Source organism: Microcebus murinus, chromosome 26 (assembly GCF_040939455.1).
Source record: "Microcebus murinus isolate Inina chromosome 26, M.murinus_Inina_mat1.0, whole genome shotgun sequence".
Taxonomy (NCBI): Eukaryota; Metazoa; Chordata; class Mammalia; order Primates; family Cheirogaleidae; genus Microcebus; species Microcebus murinus.
The window spans coordinates 15,587,896-15,612,164 of record NC_134129.1 but is presented as its reverse complement, the minus strand read 5'-3'; the positions used below and the strand labels follow the sequence as shown (position 1 = coordinate 15,612,164).

Here is a 24,269-nt window from a genome sequence, read left to right as displayed (position 1 = left end):
CAATCTCCCTAGATTGAAGAAAAGGGTATCAAAAGCCAGAAGAGAGGGTCCAGTGTCACCACCACGTCTGTCCCAAGCTCCAAGGAGGAGTGCAGGGCCCGCGGTGGCGGCTGCGTTGTGCCACCAACAAGATGTCATCTTGAAGCAGGCCGCGATGTTAGCAACCTCTGCAGAAGGGGCAGCGGGTCACTGTCCACAGGGAACTGCTTTCTACCTGTCCCTGGAGAGAGGGGGGCCCCCAGGAACCCAGAAGAGAGGCTGCACTTTGAAATGCAGCCAGCAACCACGGAGAAAAAGAGGCAGGGGACTGGTGGAGAGGAGATAATTGTCGCCCAAAGTTACACGGACCCATCCGGACCCTGTTGGAGCACTCTTAGTCCTTTCCCAAGACTTGGGCAGCTTAGAGCGTGCAAAGAGCCTCCTTGGAGCTACCTTCCCAGCCTGGGCTGTGGCGGATCCGAGGCACGAGCCGTCGCCCCTCCGCGGGGACCTCGCATCTGTGCGCCATGCCACGTCCCCGGAGCCCTCCCGGCCAAGATCCTTGCGCTGGGCCCCGGGAGGAAACCCGAGGGGGTGGGAGGAGAGGCAGTGAACTCCGTTTTCTTTTGCAAGCCACCAAACGGCCCTTCGTTTTCAAATCGTGAAGCCAGACTCGGCCCCGCCCATCAAGTTCATAAAAAAAAAAAATTCACAAGTTTAAATGAGATTTTCACAAGTAAGGGCTTTGATAACTGTTCCGTTCTCGAATCTTCTACAGCAAAAGGACCTTCTGAATTCTCCGAGGGAAGTGGAATTGGGGGGCGGGTGGAATAGGGGAGCAGAGGAAGAGAAGACACAAAAAGCCACCTCTGCGGGGGACCTCCCACGAAAGCCCAAGGGGTGGCTGCAACCCGAGAGCCAGCCCAGGGGACAGGGCAGGGCGTGGTGAGATTTTGTTTTTGTGTTTTCAGTGACTCTTTTGATCTGGCTGCAGGAAGTTCAGGAGGCCAACCTCCTTTTGAAGGTTGGCTCATCGACTGTACTTCTTTGCACCCTGGCAGCTAATGTCACTCCTCCATTAGGCCAAGAGGTGCGAGGCCAAGGCCAGAGGCCGGCTCCCAGCCTCATCCCTGAACTCCCCGGCCCAGACCCACTGGCAAGTCCGGGCTCCTTTCTCTTGCATCGCAGCTGCCGGGATTCCTGGTTTGGGGAGAAAAAAAAAATCCTCATTCTTAACCCCTTGATGATCCCTCTAGAAAAAAACCCCAAGAGGTTGAACATCAAAATGCATGCTCGGTGGCCAGGCGTGGTGGCTCACGCCTGTAATCCTAGCACTCTGGGAGGCCGAGGCGGGAGGATTGCTCGAGGTCAGGAGTTCGAAACCAGCCTGAGCAAGAGCGAGACCCCTGTCTCTACTATAAATAGAAAGAAATTAATTGGCTGACTAAAAATATATAGAAAAAATTAGCCGGGCATGGTGGCGCATGCCTGTAGTCCCAGCTACTTGGGAGGCTGAGGCAGGAGGATAGCTTGAGCTCAGGAGTTGGAGGTTGCTGTGAGCTAGGCTGACACCATGGCACTCACTCTAGCCTGAGCATCAGAGTGAGACTGACTAAAAAAAAAAAAAATGCATGCTTGGTTTGACCTTTCCATAGCTGCCCGTGGAGGTGAAGGTCACTCCTTGGGGTGCCCAGGGCGGCGAGGGAGCAATCGGGAAGGATCCCAGAACAACCCTGCAAGAGGAGCACGGCTTGGCCCAGCCCCTAACTCCCCGACACCCGGGGCAGAACCACGGTCGCAGGCCCGACCTCTCCCGAAGCCTCGGCCCAGCCGCGGAGGGCGGAAAACACGGTTCAAACCCGCCTATGAGCACTGGCCGGGGCGGGGGCTGCCCCGGGCGGGGGGCAGGACTCGGTTTAAGCAACCAACCGCCTCGGTTCGAGGCCCGCCGGCCCCGCAGTTGCTCCTGACCACTGGGTTTATTTTGCTTTTTGCAGGGGAGGCAGATGTTGGCCTCTCTTCTTTGCAGGGTCCGGACTCGGCGACATCTACGCCACCCCCCGCCGCCCCCAGCCATTTGCTTCGCTGCGCCACCCCCCACCAGGGCGCTGTCCCCGGAGTCGGCTCCCCGGGCCTTTAAACCTTCCAGAATGTCACACATGGAAACCTTTAGCAAATGTTTGTTAATGATCGTAACAAAGGCATCATTCAAATTAGGCAGGTAATTACTACCAGAAGGGCAACTGGGCGCCCGCTTGGGCATCCATTGCTCTCCGCTTTAAACGCCCCAGGAGTTAAAACGCTCCGGGAACCCCCCGCCCGGCCTGTCTTTGGGGCCCCTTTAAACCGCTCTGAACTGAACTGCGAAGTTACCATTTGTGGGCGGGCAGCGCTGGGGCCCTGGGGACCGGAGACCCCGGCGTGACCGGGCTGGCCCCCCTGAGTAGGCTCCCTGCCTCGCCTCCTCCCCCCCTCTTGGTTACCTGGCGGAAAACTCAGATGTCCCCTGTAGTCATGGCGTGAGACCCAGCACCCACTTTTCATTTGCACTCCGCACGCTGACGTGTTGGGGGGGGGGCATTTGTCCGCGCGCGTCATCTACAAACATTACGGTATCCTGTTAGCATTCCGAACAAGGGGCTGTTCATATATTTGCCTTCAATGATTTCCTGGAGGAACATGTGGAAGTAATAGCGAGCGCGCGGTCACCCGAGCCGAAGACGCACGGGAGGCGGGCGCGCAGAGGAGCGGGGAGCAGCGGGGCCCCCAGCGCGGCCCCAGGCGGCCCCCTCTCCAGCCTGACACCTCAAGATCCTGGCCCAGCTGGGCGCAGCACTTCTCCGCCCCCCTCCTGTGCCCGCGTCCCCGCGTCCACCCTCCGGGCCAGGGAGAAGGTGGTGGCTGTTCGACGTGCGGGTCCCCGCCCGGCCGCCCCGGCCACTTGCAGAGCGCGAGGGAGAGGGTCGGGGGTCCCCGGGAGGGGGGATGGGAGACGACCCACCCCCGCCCCCAACGACAGGAGAATTCAAAAATCCGAGAAAGCCGGGAAGGGGGACCGCGCTCCCCTCCCCCGCTCGCAGTCGGAGCCCCGTCCGCCCGGGGCTGGTTCCTGGAGCGTCGGCGCCCCCTTTCCCCCGCGCGCGGCATCGCTGTCCCCGGACAGGGACAGCCGTCCCTCCTCGCGCCCGGGCACCGGCGTAGGGGCCCGGCTTTCGACCCCGGGGCAGTCGCAGAGTCCGCCCCACGAGGGAGGGGACGCAGGGAGGGCCACCGTGCGCTCTCTCCCCGGACGCGGGGGAGGCAGACGTGTGTCGTAGCCGAGTCCCCCTCAGCGCCCGAGCCTGAGCCTTTTTTTTTTGTTGGCGAGATAGAAGCCTGGGCAGCCTCGCCCAGATAACCCCGAAAACAAAGGCGCGACAAGATAAGTGGCTCCGAGGGAGCAAAGGGCATTCTGCAGGGCGACGTTGCAAACCTGCACAGACCCCCAGTTTTTTGCACCCCATTTGAGACTCCATCCAGTCTTTCAAAAAAGGAAATAGGAAAAGAAAGAAAGAAAGAAAAGAAAGAAAGAAAGAAAAGAAAGAAAGAAAGAAAGAAAATCGTCATTGTCATATTGGACTCAACAGTTTGCCTAATCCCATTAAAGGATTAGCAACCACACGCAGCACTTTCCCTAAGACCCCTGGTTCAAAAAGGCGCAAAAACCGCTTGGAGATTTTTCCCCCCTCCTGAGGGTCCCGTTTCTAGCTGGGCTAGGAGTTTCCACGGAAGGGGCATCTCTCGATTTCAGATTTCCATGCTCCCTGGGCATCGACCGCAATCGTACACGTTCTTTTTCTACTTTTCAAAGAGAACACAGAACTATAGCAGTGCAGGAAAATAACCCCCAAATTGGGAGGCAAACTCATTCTGGAAATGATGGGCTGTTTGCAGTTTCACAAAAAACGTCTTTCCCGGCAAAGCATCCACACCTCCCCCTCCCAACCCCCCCCCCCAGCCCATCTGGTCTGCTTCTCCCCGCCCCCCCCCAGTTGTTGTCGAAGTCTGGGGGTTGGGACTGGACCCCCTGATTGCGTAAGAGCGAAAAGCCCAGGCGCAGTCTGGAGACTGGGAGACTCCGGGCGCTGGGAGTTGAGAACAACTTTTATTTTGAAGAGGCCAACGTAAGGGAGGGGGGGCTTTATTTCCTGACAGCTATTTACTTAGAGAAAATGATTAGTTTTAGAAGGATGGACTATAACATCGAATCAATTCCAAAACTCGGGTTTTGAGCGCGTTTGCAGTCGGCGCTACGAGGAGAGGACCGGAGGAAGGGGCCGCGGCAGAGTTTTGCAGGCCGTGGGCACCCTTTTTGCTCCATGTGTAGGATTTTCATTGCAGACTGACCTACGAGGAGAAGGTAAGGGAGAAGAAAAAGGGATTTTTGTTTCTAAGGGGAGTCCCTGATCAGAATCCGGTGCTGGAACCAGGAGCGAAGTAACTTCAAACTTTGGGCAGTAAGAAAGAAAAAAAATGGAGTGAATTCCGGTTGTGTGTCCAGAGAGTAATTTATTTATTTTTTTTTTGAATAAACTTCACTTGGAGAGATAACCGTAGAGTTAGAAAGTCTAGGAATTATAACACACACACACACACACACACACACACACACACACACACACACACACACACACACACACACGTTTTCCAGACCTATTTTTAAAAGCGATGTTTTTCTAACAACCCTATGGCCTCGCAAAGAAATTGTTTAGGCTTACATTTTTGAGGTCGCTTTTGGGAGCGGGGGTGGCATTCGTGAGTGCTGGGACTGACACCAAGTGACGCCGGGGGTGGTGGCAGAGGTGTTTGCCCTCTTCTTGGCAGCGGGTCCTGGAAGGCGACAGGTTTTAAATGAGTATTTTCTTTGCTCGCCTGCGGTTTGGCGGGACGGCCCTGCAGCGGGTGGCGTGCGGCGCGGCTGGGGACGGGGGAGGTGGCGAAGAGGAGCGCAGAGTGGGGCGCTGGAGGGGTCCGGGGCCGGGGGAGGCGTGAAGGGCTCGGCTGGAGGAGGCCGGAGTCCGCGGTGCGGGCCGGGCGCGCGTGGCGCCAGCCGAGCGCGCGTAATTGCTGGACGGCGCTGCGCCCCGTGCGAGCCGGGGCCACATTAAGCACCGCGGAGGGGCGGCTGCAGGACAAGCCGGGGGGACGCGGGCTTTGGGGACAGACCGGGGTGATCTCTCGGCCTGCGAGGTGCGAGGGACAGCGGACGCCCACCGGGCAGTGCGCTCGGGTTGCACGCCCAAGCGCGGGGGCGACAGCCGCGGCGGCGGCGCGGGCGGGCGGGCGGGCGGTCTGGAGTAATGACAAACACATTTGGCCCAGAGTGAAGGAGTCGCCGTCGCCTCGCATTCCAGCAACTGGGATTTGAGGAATTTCGAACTGCACTCCAAGGGGCCCTCATTGTGCGCGGTGGTCCCCCGCCCCCACCGGTCTCCGCGCGCCCCTTTCCTCGGTTGATCGTTTCTGCGAAGCCCGGGGCTCTGCCGCGACTCGGTCCCCGCCGCCGCAGGCAGGAGAAGAGGAAAGGTCTCCTGGAAAGTGACGAACTTCTTGTAAGGAAGTTAGTTAGGGACGACTTGGAACCGGAGAAAGTTGGCTGCAGGTAAGACAAAAAGGTGGGAGGCGAACCGCCCGCAGCCTGTCCCTCGGGGCGCCCGAGCTCGGGTCCCCTCCCCGGTGTCCCTCTGCGCGCGGGGATGCGTGGCACTTGCCGCCGCGCGTGCCCTGAGCTGCGTGGTCCTCTCCAATCGCGCTTTCCTCTCCCCGCCGGCCTCGGAGCCGTCTGTGCGTGCTCCCCCTGCGCCGCCGTCGAGCCCCGCGGAAATCGGTTTTTACGCGGGCAGCGCCCGGGGGGCGGGCGGCGTCCGTTTGGCCCTGAAACTGGCATCAGCGGCTCTCTTCGGAAAGGGTGTCGGCCAGCTCAGAGCAAGAGGGAGTGTGGCCCGACCGGAGTACGGTCGGGTCGCCGGAGGGAGCCAGGAGCCCGGCCAGGCGCGCAGGAGCCGCGGGTCGCCTGGCCTGTCGCCTTGGTCGCGAAGTGCGGGACTGGCTGGCTGTTCGCGGTCTGGGTCTCCCGCGGCCAGACAGCTGGGCCCGCACGTCGCTCCCCAGCCCTGCTGAGACTTTAGAGGTGCGGGGAGAGTGTCTGGAAGAACTTGCCACTCCCTTGATGTCCCAGGGTGGGAGGCAACAGGCACCGATGGCCCCTGTCGCGTCCCGACCGCCCCGCGCCCGGCCGAGCAGCCTGCAGCAGCCCCGGGCCGGGCGGTGTGGGAAATGGCTTTTTGGCTCCGTGGCCGAATTGCTCAACGTTTTGGCCGACTCGCCTCGCCGCGGTCGCTCTCGACCAGAGCTAGACAGATTTTTGGAGCAGCGGTAGGCATCCAGGGAAAATGAGGCACCGCAGTCCTCAGCCACCCATCTCACCGGACTAAGGTCCCCGCAGGAGGGGAGGAAGGTCCCCGGGCGTGCGCCCCCACCCGCTGCTGCGCTGGCTCTGACGTCCACCCCACCCCGTCCCCCCAATTTGTCCAACCTGGACCCTGGCTCTGCGGCGTTGCGTCCCCTCCCCCGTCTCTGTCTCTCTCCTCCGACCCCTCTCCACAGTCCTCACGGCGGGGGGCCCTCCCTCGGCTCCCCGACAGGCGTGGGGCCGACCCGCTTGTCTTTGACACCTTGGTCGGTCCCTGCTCCGGAGCTCTCGCGCGGTCCTGCTCTGGGATTGACCAAGTGCAGCCAGACCTTGCTCACCGGAGCGGGGGACGGGAGGAGAGGGGGCGCCGGCACTGAGCCCGTCGCTGGCCCCTGGTGCCCCTGGTGCCCTGGCTCTTGCTCCGGCCCTTGGAGCGAGAGGGACGGAAGCAGAGTGCGGCCCCCCGCGCCCGGGCCCTGGGCCGCCTCCCTCCCGGGACGCGGGGTGGGCAGGGACGCAGGGGGAGGGGCGTTGGGCGGGGCTCTCCAGCTGCAAAAGCGTCTGGCGCCGAGGCGGGCCCGTTTGGTGCCTCCTGGGGACAGACCGTGGGCGGCGCGCCTCTCCGGGACGCGTTCTGGGGACGTGGTGGCCAGCGCCTTCCCGCAGACCCGCAGGCGGGACTCCCTCTGACCTCCAGGGAGCCGCGACCAGGTTACATGTTGCGGGGGGCGGTGGGGAAAGTGGCAATTCTGGGGAAAGAGCTAAACGCCCGGCTGGGTGACCAAAAGGTGCGGCTCTCGGCGTCGCTCGCGTCCAGCGTTCGGGGTCCGCCCGCAGCATCAGACTTAGGAGGGGCCTTCGGGCTCGGCCGGGTGCGAGCTGCGGGGTGGGGGTGCATGGCCGCCCCCTGCGCCCCAGTCCCGCTCTGCCCACGCTGGTCTCGGCCGAAGTGGCTCCGCGGCGTTTCCTTTTGTTTTGAGCCGAACGGCAGCGCAGGCGTGGGGTGGAAAAGTGGGCTGCGGGGGGGGGGGTGTAAGGGAACCTCGGACTTGGGGTACCCCCTTCCCGGCCTCCCGCTGCAGCCCCCGCTCCCCTGCGACAAGGGAGCCGGAGGCGCGACGGGCGCGGGGTGGGCGCGACGGGCGCGGGGTGGGCGGGCGACAGCCCAGGTGGGCACCGGGCTCTTAAAAACCGAGGGGGCGCGGGCCTCCCCATCGCCAGCCTCCCCGTGAGCCGCTGCCCGCGGCCGTGCTGCCGTCGGGCCCGTAGGAGGCGCTGGCGCGCGCCTGTAACCCTAAACCCTGCGCCCGGCTCCCCCGCCGCGCCCCTCGCCCGCCGCGCCCCTCGCCCCGCCGCGCCCCTCGCCCGCCGCGCCCCGCCGCTCCAGGCTCAGTGGGAAACAGTGCGAGCGCCGAGCGCGGGGCCTGGGGCGCGCCGGCCTCCGCGGCTGTGAGGTCGCGGGCGCGGGTCCCCGAGCAGCGGCGCGGCCGGCGACCCGGGCGACTGGGCCGCGGAGGAGGCGGGCGGTGCCCGCGCGGAGCCCGGGCGGAGGCGGGCGAGCCGCGGTCCCGCTGCGCTGTCGGGGCCGACCGGGCGGGCGAGCGGTAAGACCCGCGGGCGGCCGCGCCCTCTAGCGGCCCGGGCGCAGCGCAGCGCAGCGCGGGGACCGGGGCCGAGCGGGGCCGCCTTTCCCCGGCCGGGGCCGCCACTGGGAGCCGGGCAGACGCCGCGCGGGCCCGGGAGGCGCCGCGTGGACGGGAGGGCCCGGGGTCCCGGCTCTGGGGCTGGAGCGGGGCGTCGTGCTGGCGGGACGGGTCGGGTCCCGCGCGCTCCCGGGGACGGGCGCCCCTCCGCGTCCCAGCCGCGCGGGCTCCTTGGTTCCACGGCCCCGCGTCGTGGTGCAGCGGCACGCCGTCTCCACTCGCGCCCCGGCGGCGGGTTTGCGGGGGTGGCCGTGGCCCTGATCGGCGACGCGGCCCCGGCCCCGCCTGGCCAGGTGCGCCCCTGCCCCGAGGGGCGCGAGCGGGGACGCACAGACCGGGGGCGAGTCCCGCCCAGCTGCGGCTGCAGCGCCGGCTCCCGGGGACGGGGACGGGGACGGGGACGGGGACGGGGACCGGGACCGGGGACGGGGACGGGGACGGGGACGGGGACGCGCGGCGCGCCCCTCGCCAGCTCCCCTGGGCCCCGACCGCAGGTAGACGTTTTCGCAGCAGCGCTTATTGCTTATTCCTGCCTCCACTCCGCGGGCTTTCCACTGCGGTCACCGCGAAGCCCACGAGTACAGAGTAAGAACGGAAAGGATTGGAGGTTACGATTTGGGGACGTCGTGGCTCAGAATCCGCGTCTGCGTCTCCGCGGACCCCGGTGCTCGTCCGTGGACCAACACCGCCATCTGCCGGCCGCTCCCGAGCACTGCCGCCATCCCCTGGGGAGTGGGCTTAGCAGGAGATTGGGAGCGAGTAGTTAGTTAGTTGCATTAGGAAGATGCAATTTTGGCCCATTAGGACCGTAAAAGATGGCGTAAAAGGTCTTCTTTTCTTGCAGAGCTACAAGGATCGTTGGACAGTCATCATTTATTTTGTGGACATGAGTGTTGCTTTTCTCCTTCGTTGTTAATCTTTTTCTTGCACATGTTGGGCATCTGATTATCATTGCAGGCCTGTGCTAGTTTGGCAGGCAGGGCTGTCTGTGTTCTGGTTTATGAGTGAGGGGACTGAGCGTGGGGGCTTGGGGACCTCCAACCCCATGCCTAAGTGTACTCCAAGCTGCTCCTCCTAAGGCTGTCCCTTTAGGAGTCACACCCGTTTGGTGACAATCAAGAGGAAGTGCCGCTTTAGTCTCCTGGGGTTAAATATCTGGTGCAGGGAGGGGAGAAAGGTTTATGAGCTCAGATTGTGCCATAAAATGCTCCTGTGTAAAAATACCCCAGCCCCCACCCATCCCTGGAATGTCTGACGGAGCTCTGGGAGATCAAAACAACACAGCAGCCTCTGGTGGGTTGCGGAGGTCCCGGTAAACACGCTCTGCTGGGAAACAGGGAGAAGCTGCCGCCAGTGTAGACCTGCTGTCCGGTGGCCTGGGCTGAAGTTTCGAGGCTGAGCAGGACGTTCGTTGCAGAGAAAAAAAAAATCAGATGTGTAATTTTCACAGTTAGAATTAACTTAGGAGAGAGCTGGAATTAGCTGAACCTCGGAAATTTGAATCTTGAAGTCAGCGGTGGCTTTGGGGGCTGCAAGGGAGTCTCCCGTGGCTTGTAATCATGCGAGAGTGGAGTGAAACTCAATATTCTATAGTTCGGCAGCGGGAGGTGCTGGTTGGTTGGGTGACGGGGAAGCTGGCTCTCTGGCTTCGTGAGAAGAATAGTTCTCAGTTCTTCTGGAAATAGAGCCTTTGCATTGCTTGCCATCTGTTTACGTTGTAGCTTTTCAAATAGAGTCACGATCAATGGCTCTTCAATTAATTCTGTTTGAGTGGGAGGACATAGCCCCCCGTTAAAGAGAAAGGATAGTAGCTGCAAACAGATTTGTATATTTGGTTCATCCTAAAGGGGTCTTTTTTGTTAGACAGAGTCTTGCTCTGTCCCCTGGGTCAGAGTGCAATCGTCTCATCACAGCTCGCTGCAACCTCAAACTTATGGGCTCAAGCAATTCTCCTGCTTCAGCCTCCCAAGTAGCTGGGACTACAGGGGCACGCCACCATGCCCGGCTAATTTTTCTATTTTTTTTGTAGAGATGGGGTCTTGCTCTTGCTCAGGCTGTTCTTGAACTCCTGGCCTCAAGTGATCCTCCTGCCTTGGCCTCCCGGAGTGCTAGGATTACAGGGTGATCTGGCCATAAACTAGTCTTTGTAGCTATCCCAGGCTGGAGGTAGCAAGGGTAGGAGTGGACTACTGGGCACTGGCCCTGGGCACAATCAGGGTTCAGATCCACTTCCGCAGTAGGCAGGAGGGCAAGTCATATGGTGTCTGGGGCCTCCCTGTCTTTTCTTAGGAAGGAGGAGTTTAAGTAGCTACCTCTGACATGCTTCTCATCTAAAACATCTTAGAAATCTGCAGAAAAAGAGTCAATATGAAAACCAAACCACTTTCAATTAAACTGTCTAGTTTAGTCCTTACTAGTCTGTTCTGATTAGTCCTGATTTACAGAAGAAGAGACTGAGGTTCAGAGTGGATCCCAAAGTGTCATATTCGGGATCAGTACCTAGGCCAATCTGATTTCCATCATATCTTCTGGGAGAAAGTATAAGAAGGACAAGAGGAAGGGGAACCCACAAGTCACCTGCCTGACAGCGAACGTGGCAGAGGTCTCTTTTCCTGGTTTGTTTCGCTAACTGTGGCAAACGCTTTTTGAGCTGTGATTACGGAGGACTGAGGCTCAAGTTCAACATGTAGTCGGCATGAAAGAAATCACTGTGATTTTTTTAAAAAAAATGATTTGTATAAAATCCGTTGTCCCTCCCTGCAAAGTGGCTTGTCCACAGTGACTCTTAGGGTAGCATGTTCGTTAGAATTTGGAACCTCCGTTACTTAACACTCTGACTTTGGATGCAGCTCTGACTTTTGGATGAGCTCCAGGATGGCAGTTACTAATTAAGAATGAGCATTCACCCCCAGAGTAGGAATGTCTTGCCGGAAATAGCAAGACTCACTCTCAGATTCTCAGTTATAGCGCCAGCAGACGAGCAAAGCGTCTGTCTCTCTCGTTGTTCTCCATCACCTCACTGTGGGTTATTTGCAAGCAAATTGTCCAAGGTACAGCTGAGGAATGACATGAAACCTCACAAATCCGCCTGGATTTCTAGCCAGGGAAAACCGATGTGATCAGAGAAGGGCGTTCTGAAATCTTAAGCAAACACATGTTGATTCTCAGCATTTGCATCATTATCGCTTGCCCAGGGGCCCCGTTTTCTTTGCCCACTTTGCGTGTCAGTAAATGATCCTCCCTGGCAGCAGGGCTGTGTCATATCTAGATGCACAGAAGGAAATCTGGTGGGGCCTGGCCAGGGCGAAGCGCTCCCGAGAGCCTGGGCTGCAAAAGCAGCAAGCCCCTCTTGCTGCGCCCGGGAATACTTTCGAGATGCATCGTTGGCAAGCCTTGCGAAAGAAATGCAGGATGTAGATGTGATAAAGCCCAAGACACCCGGCTGGCTCTGGAGGTCTCCTTTGAAGTTTGCTAAGTGGATTATCGGTGGGAGGCTGATATTTATATGTACAAACGCACAGGCGTTTCTGCTAATTGTGGTAAATCAGGCTGGCCAGCCTGGCTCTGGGGCCCCCGCTGTGCCCGCCACTCTGCATCCCGGGCACATGCCAGGGACCTGGGGAGCCATCAGCCACCCAGCACTGTGCACATTGCATTTGGGCTCCCAGCGCTGAAATCCTGCAATCCTGCTTCTCCTGCAGTGGGGAACAGAAAAGGAAAGGGGTGCTCATTTGCATAAGGAAATAGTAGGGCATGGGGGGGAGGTGGGGGGGGAGCGCAGGGGTGGGACATGGCTGAAACACCAGACTTCCCTCCAGAGAGAGACCACATGGCGGAGTGAAGAGAACACATAGCTTTTGCATCTTTTGCGTCGTGCAGAATCCTGGCTCTGCCACCATCTGTGTGACTTCGGGTCATTCACTAAACCTCTCTGAGCCTCGGCTGCCCCGTTCTTAGAATCAACTTGAAATAATCACAGGGTTACTCTTAACAAGCTCGGCGTAGCCATGAACACGTTGGCTCAGTAAATAACGGTTTCTCTGTAGCGTGCGATGATTGCACCTGTGAATAGCCACCAAACTTCCAGCCTGGATGACGGGGCACGGCCCCCCATCTCTAAATAAATAAATAAATAAATAACATCAATACAATTTAATAAAATTAATGGTTTCTCATTCTCTTCTTTTTTTTTTTATTTTTTTTTAATTTTTCTATCTAGCCTGCCCCCTTCCCATTCCACCTTTCACTCTGTCATTTTTTCCTCCTCTGTTTTCCTGGTGGAACTCAGTAAAGAAATCTGATTTCTGCAAGTAGGGCCACCTTGAAGCAAACAGACACGATCAGGCACCACCAAAACTGCATTTAGGCTGTTCTTTACCGGATCTTCTCCAACCAACCAACCAACCAACCAACCAACCAACCAAACCAACCAAAAAACCCCCAAACATAAAAAGCATAAAAACTCAGGATCCCAACTAGGGGTACACACAGGAATCCACTGGATTTTTCTTTTCTTTCTCTCTCTTTTATTTTTGAGACAGAGTCTCACTTTGTTGCCTGGGCTAGAGTGCCGTGGCGTCCGCCTAGCTCACAGCAACCTCAAACTTCTGAGCTCAAGCGATCCTCCTGCCTCAGCCTCCCAAGTAGCTGGGACTACAGGCATGCACCACCGCGCCTGGCTCATTTTTATATATATATGTTTTTAGTTGGCCAGTTAATTTCTTTCTATTTTTGGTAGAGATGGGGTCTCAGTTTTGCTCAGGCTGGTTTCGAACTCCTGACCTTGAGTGATTCGTCTACCTTGGCCTCCCAGAGTGCTAGGATTACAGGCGTGAGCCACCGCGCCAGGCTCACGTTCTTAATTTAAGTGGTGTAAAAGGAACAGTTCACCTGTACTCCTGGACACGTTCTGGAACTTTTCAGAATTTAAAGGCTGCAGCGGTCACAGGGGGTCCAGCTTCAGCCGGCTCCTGTCATGATCTTGGGGCCGAATTGGGCTATTATCTTCCCAGGCATCTCACTGTTTTAAATCTTAAACTTGGGACATTTTTGACTAAAATGAGGCTGTTCATGTTTTCCATTATGCAGACCACAAAGAAGGAGAAGTAGGGTCAAGTGTTGCTTCTTTTGGCTAATACCGTTTCTGTTTGACTTTTGCAGTTTTCCAGAGCTATGGGGACTTCCCATCGGACGTTCCTGGTCCTAGGCTGCCTCCTCACAGGTACGGATCCCACCCCTCCCTGAGTTAGTTGTCCTGGGTGCCTTGTTTTCTAAGTTCTGTGTTCTGTGGATTTGCACAGTCCAAAAGCATGAAGAGGAATAGAAAATTTATAAGACATTATCTAGAACGACCCTGAACCTGCAGTTGTCCCCTTTGCTGTATTTGCACTGATGCCATTTCAAAAAGAATGTTCTCCAGTGGCAGTTTTTGTATATGGATAATCTTGGCATTGCAGTGTTGTTAGTAATAATAGTCTCAATTCACTCCCTACCCTCGTCCTGTTCCTAGAGCTTCCAGTAGAGATGGGTCAGATAAGTTCAAGACTACCGTGTTTCCCCGAGAATAAAACAGGATCTTATATTTATTTTTCCTCAAGAAGACACCCTAGGGCTTATTTTCAGGGCATGTGTTATTTTTTTTTTAAGTAAGGTACAACAATCTACATTGATCCAAATAGAGTGAAGTCGTCGTCTTCTGGAACATCATCCTCACTCTCCAAACCCCGAATCCCATCCTGAATGTCTTGCGACTCTATTTCCTTTAGAACCACTGGCCCCATCTCTCCTGTGGAGCACTAGAGCTCTCACGGGGCGGATGAGAAGGGCTGCTCGTGTCCTTTCCCGCTCCACAACGACACGCATGGGTTGTGCAGATGCGCTGCGCAGCCACGCCCATCACTAGGGCTGATTTTCATAGCCACGCCCATCACTAGGGCTGATTTTCATAGCCACGCCCATCACTAGGGCTGATTTTCATAGCCACGCCCACCGCTAGGGCTGATTTTCATAGCCACGCCCATCTCTAGGGCTTATTTTCGGGGTAGGGCTTCTATTGAGCACATGCTTAGAAATCCTGCTGGGGCTTATTTCATGGGTAGGGCTTATTTTTGGGGAAACACGTATTTGGCTGGGGCCAGGAGTGTGCTTGTAGTCCCAGCTACTGGGTCAGTTGAGACAGGATAGCTTGAGGCCGGAGTTAGAGGCTGCCTCGGGCTGCGATTGTGCTTGTGAGTACCCACTGCACTCCAGTCTGGACAACATAAAAAAAAAAAAAAAAAGTTCAAAGGGAGTAAATAGAAAATTCTTGCCCAGGAAATCATTCCTTTCTTAACAAAAGATGCTTACATGGCTTCACAATGTCAGATTTACCTTTCTCTTTGAATCCAGTTGGTAGGTGAATGCTTGGCTCTCGGGAAATCTTATTCACTCTTTCTTTTCCACCAGGAGTATGGCACTGGGGCCGTCTGTTGACTTTATTGGAGTTTCTTAGTTTCCACTTATTTATGAGTTGCAGGTGTTCACCGTGAAACACAGTGCTTCTCTAGCGTGAGGAGTTAACTCAGCCTGTTAGTGTCCTTAATTTGAGTCTTATCCATTTGAGTATGGTGGAATTGAGCAAGACCAGAGATTTCGTGGTTCTAAGCTGCCCCAAGTGTACCCCAACCGCAGGGCAAGAGGGGATCCAGATGCATTTACAACTCCTGTCTCAACAAGCTTCAGGAATCATGATTATGTACTGAAATTGAGCAGGATTCCCCTATCAGGCTCCCAGGGAGGTTAGAGACCATTAATTAATAATTAATGAGGTCATTGTGGCGGTTCTATCCATTTTAGAGACAAGGGAAGCTAGACTAAAATTGGAGGCTCTGAGATGAACTTAGAGTTTTCACTCTTGAGCTTTACTCCTTCTTTGTGAGTTAGAATCTGCATCATCCGCCTTTGGCCCTGGAAGTCACCAGGGAGGGTCAGCACTCCGGGGGTGGGGGGCGCTGTTAGGAAATGGAAGGTACGTAATTCTTGAGCACAGATCTGCTTTGGGCTGTGTTCAGCCTATTCCCTGCCTCTGTTCTCATCCCGTTTTTTTTTTTTTTTTTTTTTTGAGACAGAGTCTTGTTCTGTTGCCAGGGCTAGAGTGCCATGGTGTCAGCCTAGCTCACAGCAACCTCAAACTCCTGGGCTCAAACGATCCTCCTGCCTCAGCCTCCCCAGTAGCTGGGACTACAGGCATGCGCCACCATGCCCGGCTAATTTTTTCTATATATTTTTAGTTGACCAATTAATTTCTTTCTGTTTTTTTTTTTTTTTTTAGTAGAGATGAGGTCTCACTCTTGTTCAGGTTGGTCTCAAACTCCTGACCTTGAGCGATCCTCCCACCTCCGCCTCCCAGAGTGCTAGGATTACAGGCCTGAGCCACCGCGCCCGGACGGAAGATATATAATTCTTGGGCTGTGCTCAGCCTATCTTCCTGCCTCTCTTCTCATCCCAGTTTGTTTTTTTTTTTGAACTCAGGGAAACACAGTAAACAGCCCTATGTGTTTGCATGTATGCCCTCTTGGAATATTTTGTGGTCACACATAAGAGTCTGAAATATGGAATTGGAATCGGGCTCCTCGATCCATTGGAGTGTTTGGAGGGGTGGATCTAGGGGGGCTTGGGGGGCTATTGAGGCTCTTGGAACATTTGCTGCTCTCAGCAGATGCAGGGGCCGTTATAAGTGGGCGCCTTTCATGGGCGTCCAAGCTAACGGATTTTTGCGCAGAAATGCCCGTTGTTCATATAAGCTGCCACTGTGGCCTCTCTCTGTCCCCCCGGGCCAGCGCGCCCTCCCTGGCTGCGTCCCATTCACAGCGTGTTTCCTCTTCCAGGGCCCGGCCTCATCCTCTGCCAGCTTTCAGTCCCCTCTATGCTTCCAAACGAAAATGAAAAGGTCGTGCAGCTGAATTCGTCCTTCTCTCTGAGATGCTTTGGGGAGAGCGAACTGAGCTGGCAGTACCCCATGTCTGAAGACGACAACCCCAACGTGGACATCAGAAACGAGGAGAACAACAGTGGCCTCTTTGTGACGGTCCTGGAAGTGGCCAGCGCCTCGGCAGCCCACACGGGCTGGTACACTTGCTACTACAACCACACGCAGACGGAAGAGAGCGAGCTCGAGGGCAGACACATCTACATCTATGTGCCCGGTGAGCCCACGGGTCCTGCGGTGTCTCTCCTGTTCGTCGTACTAAGTTTCTTTCTTTCTTTCTTTCTTTTTTTTTTTTTTTGAAACAGAGTCTCGCTTTGTTGCTCAGGCTACAGTGAGTGCCCTGGCGTCAGCCTCGCTCACAGCAACCTCAGACTCCTGGGCTCAAGCAATCCTCCTGCCTCAGCCTCCCCAGTAGCTGGGACTACAGGCATGCGCCACCATGCCCGGCTCATTTTTCTGTATATCATTAGTTGGCCAATTTCTTTCTATTTTTAGTAGAGAGAGACTCTCGTTCTTGCTCAGTCTGGTTTCGAACTCCTGACCTTGAGCGATCCTCCCGCCTCGGCCTCCCAGAGTGCTAGGATGACAGATGTAAGCCACTGTGCCCGGCCTCTTTATTTTTTTATTTTTATTTTTAGAGACAGGGTCTCGCTCTTGCTCAGGCTGGTCTCGAACTCCTGACCTTGAGCGATCCTCCCACCTCGGCCTCCCAGAGTGCTAGGATTATCATTGTGAGCCACCACACCTGGGCCATGGTTTATTAAAAATATAAAAATAATAAATATCTACTAGACAAAATTTGAAAACTATAGGAGAACACACACAAATAAAGATCCTTTGTAATGTCATTATCGGAAAATATTTATTGTCAACATTTCACAGCTATATTCAGTTTTTTTTTTTTTTGAGACAGAGTGTCACTCTGTTGCCCAGGCTAGAGTGCCGTGGCATCAGCCTAGCTCACAGCAACCTCAAACTCCTGGGCTCAAGTGATCCTCCTGCCTCAGCCTCCCGAGTGGCTGGGACTACAGGCATGCGCCACCATGCCCGGCTCATTTTTTCTATATATATTTTTAGTGGGCCAATTAATTTCTTTCTATTTTTAGTAGAGATGGGGTCTCGCTCTTGCTCAGGCTGGTTTCGAACTCTTGACCTTGAGCAATCCACCTGCCTCGGCCTCCCAGAGTGCTAGGATTACAGGTGTGAGCCACCGCGCCTGGCCTTATTTTTCAGTTTTTTAATGGGCTTCCTTTCCTGTTCTCCCTAACTATGGGCCTCCCCAGGGATTTAGAACTTTTTCACTTCTTTCATGACACTCTTATCCAAATGAACTTTCCTTCTTAACAGTAAAAAAATTGGCCGGGCGCGGTGGCTCACATCTGTAATCCTAGCACTCTGGGAGGCCGAAGTGGGAGGATCGCTCATGGTCAGGAGTTCGAAACCAGCCTGAGCAAGAGGGAGACCCCCCCATCTCTACTAAAAATAGAAAGAAATTAATTGGCCAACTAAAAATATATGAAAAAACTTAGCCGGGCACTGTGGCACATGCCTGTAGTCCCAGCTACTCGGGAGGCTGAGGCAGGAGGATCGCTTGAGCCCAGGAGTTGGAGGTTGCTGTGAGCTAGGCTGACGCCACGGCACTCACTCTAGCCTGGGTGACAAAGCGAGACTCTGTCTCAAAAAAAATATATTTTTTTGTTTTAAAATAGATGGGTATTAGAGCATCACCCCAACTTAATTCATACTTGGGCTCTTTCAGCAAAATCTTTTCAGTGTGGAGGGATTTTTTTCCCTCTGCTGGGAAGAGAGTTCAAGAGTCCTGAAGTTCTGATCCACCTAAGATTGTACAAAAATTCTTCTTGTACCCTCTGCCACCCGCCCAGCACAAACACCACCCAAGTAGCCCCTGCATTGCTGTCCAACAGAGATCTTTTTTTTTTTTTTTTTTTTGAGAAAGAGTCTCGCTTTGTTGCCCAGGCTAGAGTGCCATGGTATCAGCCTAGCTCACAGCAACCTCAAAATCCTGGGCTCAAGCAATCCTCCTGCCTCAGCCTCCCGAGTAGCTGGGACTACAGGCATGCGCCACCATGCCCGGCTAATTTTTTTTCTATATATGTTAGTTGGCCAATTAATTTCTTTCTATTTATAGTAGAGACGGGGGTCTCGCTCTTGCTCAGGCTGGTTTCGAACTCCTGACCTCAAGCAATCCTCGTGCCTTGGCCTCCCAGAGTGCTAGGATTACAGGCATGAGCCACTGTGCCCAGCCAACAGAGATCTTTTAATAGCAATAATGGAGACTTAGGGGCCATTTCTGCAGCTAATGCTTTTTTTTTTTTTTTTACCATAGTAGCTTAAGTAGCTGGTTTTCTTTTGGAAAGGAAATTTCAGGCTATGGAATTATAAATTTTACGTATTACTCAAGGGATTACTCTTTCATAAATAAATTTCTATTTTATTTCTCAATAGTACTGACTATAGGTGATAGGAGTTTTTAAAAAGCATTCTATAATTTAAAAATTAAGAGTATTTTTTCTTGTTTTGAACAGAGTTGGACTATAGCATCTTATTGGCTACTGTTGGTTTTAGTGGTTGCTTAAATTTGATCTAGATTACTGGCTAGTATTTACATTTATCGTTAGCATTTGTTGTTAGGGTGCACGCAACTTGATATTATTCATATTTCAAAGTCACCTTCTAGCCATCACAATGATTAGTGTCGGTGGGGCGAATCTTCTGGATATTTGTGTAAAGGTACAATTCGTACCTGGTAAGAATAATGCCAGTGGGGTGGCGTTTCTGGATTATATGTGTGAAGATGAGATGAATGCCTAACAGAGTCTTCTTTCTTTTTGTAAACCACAGACCCGGATGTAGCCTTTGTGCCTCTCGGAATGACAGATTATTTGGTCATCGTGGAGGATGACGAGTCCGCCATCATTCCGTGTCGCACGACCGACCCTGAGACGCCCGTGACCTTACATAACAGTGACGGGGTGGTCCCCGCCTTCTATGACAGCAGGCAGGGCTTTAATGGGACCTTCTCTGTCGGGCCCTATATCTGCGAGGCCACTGTCAAAGGAAAGACCTTCCAGACCATACCATTTAATGTTTATGCTTTAAAAGGTACTTGTGCCCTCTCTCTCCTTTAAATCAGAGTGACAGGCAAAATCATCAGATGCATGTAGGATTTTTTTTTTCCCCCAGCAATCACCATCCCTGGTGTTAGAGACCAGAAATTCCGATTTGGGGATTTAGGGCCCCGCCTAATACGATGTCAGGCTGACCTCTATGGCTATAATAATACTAAGCTTAGAGTCACCAAAGGCTAAAGCTTGCCTACCCCTATAAGAATTCACCTTTCATCAGCTGACTTCGAAAATACTGTAAGGAATTCTTCCTTGCATAAGCCTCTTACTGTTTTATCCACTTTTCCTGACTAAAAAACAAACAAACGCCTGGGGAGGTTGGACGCCTAGATTAATTTTAGTGACTTAAGAAAAGTGACTTCAATTTGGAGGAAAGATTGTGGGGGTAGATTTCATCCCTTTGATGTGAGTGGTCGGTATAAATGGGGGAGTATAATACACTCTGGAGTCAACAGATTTTTTTTTTTTCATTTCAGCATATTACGGGGGTATAAGTGTTAAGGTTACGTATATTGCCCATGCTCCCCCCTCCCTCCTTGAGTCAGAGGTTCAAGCGTGGCCATCCCCCAAATGTTGCACATCTCACTCATTATGCTTGTATATACCCATCCCCTCCGCTCCCCTCCCACCTGCCCGACTCTCGAGAAATGTTATTCCTATATGTCCACTTAGGTGTTGATCCCTGGGATCAACAGATTTGAGCCCTAACCCTGTGTGGAGCAAGAGTATGGCATTGTAAAATCAGAGCCTGGCTTGTTTTAGGATGGGGTAGGACGCAAATTGCCCAGAGCAGTGTGGGTCAGTAGAGGTTGGTTGAATAAATGAATAAACACATGGGTCAAGGTGATTATAGAAGAATATAACCGTAATGGCCCCAACTGCTCAGGAATGTGGTGTTCTGTTGAATTGGAAATTGATTTTTACTGTTATTGTGACTTTTTATTTCTGCATCATAACTACATGCCAGATTGTAGACCAATTCAACATCAAGACTTCTGAGACTTTCTTGATTTTTGTCTCCATCAAACTGGTTTGCAAATTATTTTCTAGAATTTTCTTTAAAAAAAAAAAACCAAACCTTATGAGATCCTGACTGTCCTATGGGTTTTTAGGTGCTTGTGTTTGTTCTTTCTTCTAGCAACATCAGAACTCGATCTGGAAATGGAAGCTCTCAAAACCGTGTACAAGTCAGGGGAGACCATCGTGGTCACCTGTTCTGTCTTCAACAACGAGGTGGTTGACCTTCAGTGGACCTACCCGGGCATGGTGGTAGGTACCCCTAGACGTGGAGGGGCTTCAGCAGAGCGCAGCGGGGTGCAAAGACCTGAGCTCGAGTTCTGCCTGTCCCTGACCTTCTGTGGACCTTCACTTCCCATCTCTACAATGCGCACATTTGATCGGATGGCCTGCAAGGTTTCTCGATCAGTGGGAGAGTTTGAGATGATGCTAGCTGGACCAGGGCCTTCAGGATGCACAAAGAGCGTGCGCCGAGTCTTCTTTTTCAGAAGTCAGAAAGAAACAGGAAGGTCCTTTGGCAACATAACAACCAAAAAAAAAAAAAAATCAGAAAGCAACTGGATTGTCTCCAGTCTGCTAATTGTTGGGACAGTCATTCATTCTCACTGCTCTCCCATGCCTTTGGGTTTCGAGGCATCAGATAGTGTTGGTTGCCCGCTCCCCTTCCTTTTCTGCTTTGCTGGCACCCGGGACCCTGTGCCATCCTGTAAATTTCTTGTAAATTTCTTATAAATTTCTTCTAAGTTTCTTCTGAGTTTCTGCTCCCTGCTCTTCCTGGCATTTGATGGCTTTCTCTCCTTCCATCCATTTCTCTGATTCCTGTTGTCCAATTCTCTTCTTGCATTTGCTGCCAGTCTTCTTTTGTTCCTGGGCATCTGATGGAAGGTGGGCATCTTCATGCATTGCCTTATAAATCTCATGCTTTGAAAGGACCTTTATAGTCCAATATGTGTACATCTTCCCTGGAATACGAAGCGGTTTGGTTTTTCTGTTCACACTTGAGTGCCTTTAATCCTTAAAACATAAACGCTTCTTTCCATTCATAATGGGAGACAGAAAATTCTTACTAAAGTGCATTGCTGTTTGGCTCACAAATGTATAATCAAAGCATTGTTTTATAAAAACCATTTTTTTCTTTTCTTTTTTATTTTAGAGAGAAACATAGGATAGCGATTTGCACTTTAAAAAAATGTTATTGTTAAAACTTTATAAAATATAGACCTACAGAGGAAAAGCTACTTCCCATAGCATCACTGTTCATATTTTGGGGAGATAAATCCTTTAAATACTTTTTGCACATAGATAAATGTTTAATAATTAATAGGTATTATTCTTTTTTTTTTTTTTTTTTTTTGAGACAGAGTCTCGCTATGTTGCCCGGGCTAGAGTGAGTGCTGTGGCGTCAGCCTCGCTCACAGCAACCTCAAACTCCTGGGCTCAAGCGATCCTCCTGCCTCAGCCTCCCGAGTAGCTGGGACTACAGGCATGCGCCACCACGCCCGGCTAATTTTTTTTATATATATTTTTAGTTGGTCAATTAATTTCTTTCTATTTTTGGTAGAGACGGGGTCTCGCTCTTGCTCAGGCTGGTTTCGAACTCCTGACCTTGAGCAATCCGCCCTCCTCGGCCTCCCAAAGTGCTAGGATTACAGGCGTGAGCCACCGCGCCCGGCCTAGGAGCGAGCTTTTGACAGTCGGTTTTCTGCCCGTTCTGCTGCAGAAGGGCAAAGGTGTCACGATGCTGGAGGAGATCAAAGTCCCGTTCATCAAGTTGGTGTACACGCTGAGCGTCCCCGAGGCCACGGTGAAAGACAGCGGAGACTACGAATGTGCGGCTCGCCAGGCCACCAAGGAGGTCAAGGAGATGAAGAAAGTCACCATTTCTGTGCATGGTATATTCCGCTTTCTATCTATTTTTATTTTTAAATTTTTTTTTTTTTTTGAGACAGAGTCTTACTCTGTTGCCCAGGCTAGAGTGAGTGCTGTGGCGTCAGCCTAGCTCACAGCAACCTCCAACTCCTGGGCTCAAGCGATCCTCCTGCCTCAGCCTCCCGAGTAGCTGGGACTACAGGCATGCACCACCATGCCCGGCTAATTTTTTCTATGTATATTAGTTGGCCAATTAATTTCTTTTTTATTTATAGTAGAGACGAGGTCTTGCTCTTGCTCAGGCTAGTTTTGAACTCCTGACCTTGAGTGATCCTCCAGCCTTGGCCTCCCAGGGTGCTAGGATTACAGGCGTGAGCCACCACGCCCGGCCTTAAATTATTTTTTCTTGCATTTTTTTTTTTTTTTTTTGAGACAGAGTCTCACTCTGTTGCCCAGGCTAGAGTGAGTGCCGTGGCGTCAGCCTAGCTCACAGCAACCTCCAACTCCTAGACTCAAGCGATCCTCCTGCCTCAGCCTCCCGAGTAGCTGGGACTACAGGCATGCGCCACCATGCCCGGCTAGCTAATCCTTATTTAATGGAAACTCTCCCCTGCGCAGAGAAAGGGTTCATTGACATCAAACCCACCTTCAGCCAGTTGGAAGCCGTCAACCTGCACGAAGTCAAACATTTCGTGGTGGACGTGCGGGCCTACCCTCCTCCCAGGATATCCTGGCTGAAGGACAACCTGACTTTGATTGAAAATCTCACCGAGATCACCACCGATGTGGAAAAGATTCAGGAAATAAGGTAAACAAATACCCTTCTCAAGTATGCCTTTTTTTTCGTAGCATGTGTACCTAGATAGACAGAGGTTTGTGCATGTCTTACAACCCAAACCCAAAGTCAATCTGTAAAATGTGGCAGTCTGAGTTAAGAGATGTGGAAATCATTATAACATTGCAATATGGTAATAGTATCCTGGTAACTTAAAACATGATAACATTGCAATATGGTAACTTATTGGTAACTTAAAACATGATAACATTGCAATATGGTAACTTATTGGTAACTTATAACATGATAACATTGCAATATGGTAACTTATTGGTAACTTATAACATAATAACATTGCAATATGGTAACTTATTGGTAACTTATAACATAATAACATTGCAATATGGTAACTTATTGGTAACTTATAATAACATTGCAATATGGTAACTTATTGGTAACTTATAATAACATTGCAATATGGTAACTTATTGGTAACTTATAACATAATAACATTGCAATATGGTAACTTATTGGTAACTTATAACATAATAACATTGCAATATGGTAACTTATTGGTAACTTATAATAACATTGCAATATGGTAACTTATTGGTAACTTATAACATAATAACATTGCAATATGGTAACTTATTGGTAACTTATAACATAATAACATTGCAATATGGTAACTTATTGGTAACTTATAACAACATTTGCAATATGGTAACAATATGGTAACTTATAACATGATAACATTGCAACATGGTTACCTAGTTTCCTGGTAACTTATAACATTATAACACTGCAATATGGTAATAGTATCCTTTCATTATAACATTGCAATATGGTAATAGTATCCTGGTAAGTATTTAACAATAAAATGAGAAGAAAGAAGAATTAAGATGCTTTGACCCCCAGTGAAAGACAGGTCACCGGATTCAGTGAAGGGTAGAGGAAAAGAGTACAGTTGGACCCACTTGGATGGAATATATTCCTTGATGTGCATCATCCATATTGCAAGTGGCGGCAACGTCTGGTGATTTTCCTTGCGAAGCAATTATCACATAAACTTACATGAAACAAAACTTCGTTGACTTAATTTGGAAAATTTTTGCCCCAGTGGAGGACTCCACGGGAAATAAGAGGAGATCCTGGCTGCATTGGGTCAGGAGAGAGATGTGCAGTGACTCATCTGGGATCCCTGCTTTTTTGAACAGAGGGGCAGATCACTCTCCTCTCTTAACCAGCGTGGAGTTTTGGGCAAGTCATCCCTCAGCCTCAATTTCCTCGTCTACAATGTTGGATAAGCAATATCTCATGTTCTTCAAGGTTAGGAATTGGATCAGATGGTATCTTGAGATCT

At 52.4% G+C, this 24,269-nt stretch overlaps 1 protein-coding gene and 1 long non-coding RNA gene across 3 annotated transcripts in view; one reads left to right on the top strand and one right to left on the bottom strand.

Moving 5' to 3' along the window:
• Positions 1-4,111: 4,111 nt before the first annotated feature.
• Positions 4,112-24,269, top strand: part of PDGFRA (platelet derived growth factor receptor alpha) — a 50,401-nt gene continuing 30,243 nt past the window's right edge. The window contains exons 1-7 of one of the 2 annotated variants that reach the window (XM_075997881.1): positions 4,112-4,378; positions 13,294-13,354; positions 15,999-16,316; positions 18,962-19,222; positions 20,384-20,514; positions 21,983-22,154; positions 22,750-22,939. In XM_075997881.1, coding sequence (XP_075853996.1) covers positions 13,306-13,354; positions 15,999-16,316; positions 18,962-19,222; positions 20,384-20,514; positions 21,983-22,154; positions 22,750-22,939 — 1,121 coding nt within the window. In that variant the 5' untranslated portion in view covers positions 4,112-4,378; positions 13,294-13,305. Of the gene's footprint in view, positions 4,379-7,019; positions 7,142-13,293; positions 13,355-15,998; positions 16,317-18,961; positions 19,223-20,383; positions 20,515-21,982; positions 22,155-22,749; positions 22,940-24,269 lie in introns of those variants that run through there. The other variant, XM_075997882.1, reaches the window with a different exon arrangement.
• LOC142864741 (uncharacterized) lies at positions 4,569-6,902 on the bottom strand. Its single transcript, XR_012915088.1, has 3 exons — positions 6,554-6,902; positions 5,446-5,614; positions 4,569-4,848 (listed from the first exon to the last, which is right to left on the bottom strand). It is a non-coding gene; the product is annotated as an uncharacterized LOC142864741 (long non-coding RNA).